The 3,639-nt window shown below is 47.5% G+C and overlaps 1 protein-coding gene across 1 annotated transcript; it reads left to right on the top strand.

Moving 5' to 3' along the window:
- Positions 1-521: 521 nt before the first annotated feature.
- On the top strand, positions 522-1,770 carry LOC137635558 (uncharacterized). Its single transcript, XM_068368028.1, has 4 exons — positions 522-593; positions 892-1,178; positions 1,306-1,418; positions 1,616-1,770. The coding sequence occupies exons 1-4, from the start codon at positions 522-524 to the stop codon at positions 1,768-1,770; spliced, it is 627 nt and encodes a 208-aa protein (XP_068224129.1).
- Positions 1,771-3,639: the final 1,869 nt, after the last annotated feature.

Below are 3,639 nucleotides of genomic sequence, written 5' to 3'. Positions count from 1 at the left end.
CGTACGATGCCCTCAATACATACCTCATGGAGCAGTACTCGCCATTGCCAGCCGCCTGTATAACCAAGCTTTTTCAGCTCTCTCAACAACCTTTAGGGACCAAAACGCTTCGCTCGCCCTCAGAGAAATGACCAGTATTGCTCACCTACAACCTGTCATCGATGGCTCTCTTTGGTAGGTGAACCTTCTTTGTGCCCTTTGAGTACAATGATTAACTGAACTTGTACGCACTGCCATACCTGATGTAGATATTTTGCCCATAAAGGACCTGATGACCAAAGTCGACGCTCTTATGAACAGCCACCTCATCACTTTCAAGACCTCCATCAACGCCTCCACTCCTGACAAATAGGACAACTATTCTATATCAACCCAAGCTGACGTGAATGCGGTAGGACACAGACACCCACCCTGTGATGCCCCGGAGTGGTGACAAAGCTGCCCACACCCACATGTGCCATCACTCGGTCACGCAAACCAACAACCTCTACAGTCACGTCTGACGCCCATCGGCCCCAGTAATGCAAACTACCACTCCGGATTCGGGCTGCGGCGAAGAAATGTATGGACAGTTGTCAGTGGCCAAAAAACATGTAAGTAGGCCATTACTTGTGGCGGTGTTCTCTCCTATCACTAATCTTTAATTTTTACATGATACAGGTACGGGCGTGCAATTTTTGGTAAACGCGGTTGCTTGCCTATTACTTCTACCAAGGCCTCACTCCATGACACAACGTATTCTGTCTTAATCAGCTGATGACCGCCTAGTAGCTGTCAATGGATCTGCGATCCCCACCTACTGTTACGTGAACCTCACATAACTGTTTGGAAGCGCCAAATATCATTGGAAGTGTCTCACTGCTGAAGTCACATTGCCAATCCTGGGTACAGATTTCCTCTCACTCCTCCAACCTCCTGATTGATGTTGCTCACCGACAATTAGTCAATGCAGACTCTTACTCATCGACACCTCTTCAACCTGCCCCCTTTGATTTCGCTCTTCACATCATTGTACCCACGGATGCCTATACACACCTCCTCACGTCGTACCTGGAAGTCTTCCATCCAAAACATCACCAAATGCACACGGTTCCTGACAAAGACAGTAATTATGACCTTATCGATACAATGGGTCCCCAAGTGTTCGCCAGATTCAGGCGTCTGGCACCGGATCATTTGTAAGCAGCTAAACAAACGTGCGCTGAAGTGGAAGAAATGGGCTTTGTTAAAAGCCTCAATCCCATGGTCGTCACCCTTACACATCGTCCTAAAGATAATTGGCTCCCTACGTCCGTGTGATTACAGGTGCCTTAACATGCAAACAGAACCGGATCACTGCCCCCTCCCAAACATCACCAACCTGAACTCCTACTTGGACAAAGTGAAGGTTTTCTCCACGCTTGACCTTCTGAATGGGGGTATTATCAGGTATTCATGAACCCAGAAAACATCTCCAATACCGCCATCACCACCCCCTTCGGTACATATACCTTTAATTACTCCTATTTTGGCCTTCGTAATGGTGGGGCCACTTTTCAACGTCTCATGGATGGCATCATCGGGGACCTCCCCTTCTCTGTATGTTATGAAATACTTGTATTCTCTTCCTCCAAAGAGGAACACCTTCGTCACGTGCGCATCTTGTTTGACTGCCTACAACAGAACGGCCTTTTAATCTGGTACGACAAGTGTTCCTTTGGCGCCAACGAAGTATCATTCTTAGGGCACCACATCACTCCTAAAGGAGTCCACCCCTCCCTTAAAAGGTAGCAGCCGTCCAAAACTTCACACCCTCGACCGTCAAAGCACTGCAACAATTATTCGGCATGATCAGCTATTGTCACCGTTTCCTGCCAGCCATCGCCACCATTCTTGCCCCCCTCTACATCTTCCTCAAGGGCAAGCTAAAAAACCTGAAGTGGAGTCCCCTTCAAGGAGCGGCCATCTGTAACGCAAGGAGTGCCCTATCAACTGCTGCTGCTCTCACTTTTCCCGTGCCACATGCCCATCTCCTTCTCTCCTCCGATGCCAGCTATGTCACTGTTGGTGCAGTACTCAAGAAGGTGGTCAACAGCTCTTTTAGCCCATTGGCCTTCTTTGGTAGAAAACTGTCCAAGACGGAATCCAGCTACTCTACCTTCCGCAAATTGCTGGCGGTGCATTTGGTTTTCCGTCACTTTCGCCACTTCTTAAAAGGTACGCCCTTGGTTATTCGCACGAACTACGTGTCTCTGGTACATGCCTTCACTTGATAGTCCGACGCCTGGTCCACCCGTCAACGCCGACAACTATTAGCTGTAACTGAATACAATTGCACCCTTCAACACATCCCTAGGAAAATGACTCCTGTTGCCGACGCCCTGTCTAGAAACAGATTGGCCGCCATTCACCTGGGATTAGATAACAATGCCTTGGCAGAAGCCCAGTGAAAAGATACAGAGTACCAAGCATGTAAGATGTCCTGTATATCCATCCCTTGGGGAAAGGACCGCCCCCCCCCCCCCTGATGACTCAAAGGCCACCCTCCTCTGTAATGTAATGGTAGACCATGACCATGGAAACCTGCTCCCATGCGGTGAAAGGTGTTTGATTTAATTTAAGACCTTTCACATCCCTCACAGTTACTGAAGACGAAGTTCATTTGGCACAGCATTATGTGGAGTACTTCATGCCAAACTTCAAAAGTACATCGACACACGGATACAGGAGTGGACACCTTTCCTCAACTTCAGCGTCATTTTGCCCACATTCACGTTGCTGTAGTATGTCCCGTACCCACATCACAAGCTATTGACCGCTTCACTTGTTGGCCTGAAGCCATTCTCATAGAAACTGCAACATCTGCCTCATGTACATCTGCCTTACTCTCAGGGTGGATAGCGAGATTTGGTATTCTTGAGCATATTACTTCTGACAGGGGTACTACTTTCACCTCTCAATTGTGAACATCATTAGCAAATCTGCTAGGCATCACCCTACATCAGACAACAGAGTACAACCCTGCTCCTAACGAAGTGATTAAGTGTTTTCATCGCACCCTCAAAGCATCTTTGATGTCCTGCTGCAATAACTCCAACTGGTTTACTTGGTTTCCCTGGGTCATTCTGGGACTAAAAACCTCTCCTAAAGATACCCTAGGTGTCTCAGCAGTTGAAATGGCATATGGTGACCTATTGATCGTCCCTGCCGAATTTTTCCGTCTACAACCTCCTCCAATAATCTCCAATGCCTACATCACGTTGTGAGAAAATTTACTTCATGCCACCAGACTTACAAGCTCCCCGCGAAGCAAAATATGACGACAGATCTGCATTCACCACTCACGTTTTCTTGTGCAACGACACTAGCAAGCCACCGCTAACGCCTCCTTACACTGACCTTCTCCTCATGATCTGTCGTACATCAAATGCTTTCTTAATCAACGTTCGTGGCAAAGCAAAATGGGTCTCCATTGATTGCCTAAAACCTGCATATCTCCTACCTAATGACCTGCCTACAGTACACCTCTCTGTAGTAAGACGCCCTATCTCACATGTATATCATTTTAACGAGGGGAGCCATTTACTGCACGTGTTTCATAGACACTCGTAAACTGTAATGGTTTTACTTTTTTGTCTTATCATGCGCTCTTCCTTGCAC

Source organism: Palaemon carinicauda, chromosome 3 (genome assembly GCF_036898095.1).
Source record: "Palaemon carinicauda isolate YSFRI2023 chromosome 3, ASM3689809v2, whole genome shotgun sequence".
In the NCBI taxonomy this organism is placed as follows: Eukaryota; Metazoa; Arthropoda; class Malacostraca; order Decapoda; family Palaemonidae; genus Palaemon; species Palaemon carinicauda.
This window is presented reverse-complemented; position numbering and strand designations above follow the sequence as displayed.

Coding starts and splice junctions, on each gene's coding strand:
- LOC137635558 (XM_068368028.1), top strand. CDS start 522: ATGCAAACTACCACTCCGGATTCGGGCTGCGGCGAAGAAATGTATGGA. Junction 594..891: donor TGTCAGTGGCCAAAAAACAT/GTAAGTAGGCCA, acceptor TCCTGGGTACAG/ATTTCCTCTCACTCCTCCAA. Junction 1,419..1,615: donor GCTTGACCTTCTGAATGGGG/GTATTATCAGGT, acceptor CTTCCTCCAAAG/AGGAACACCTTCGTCACGTG.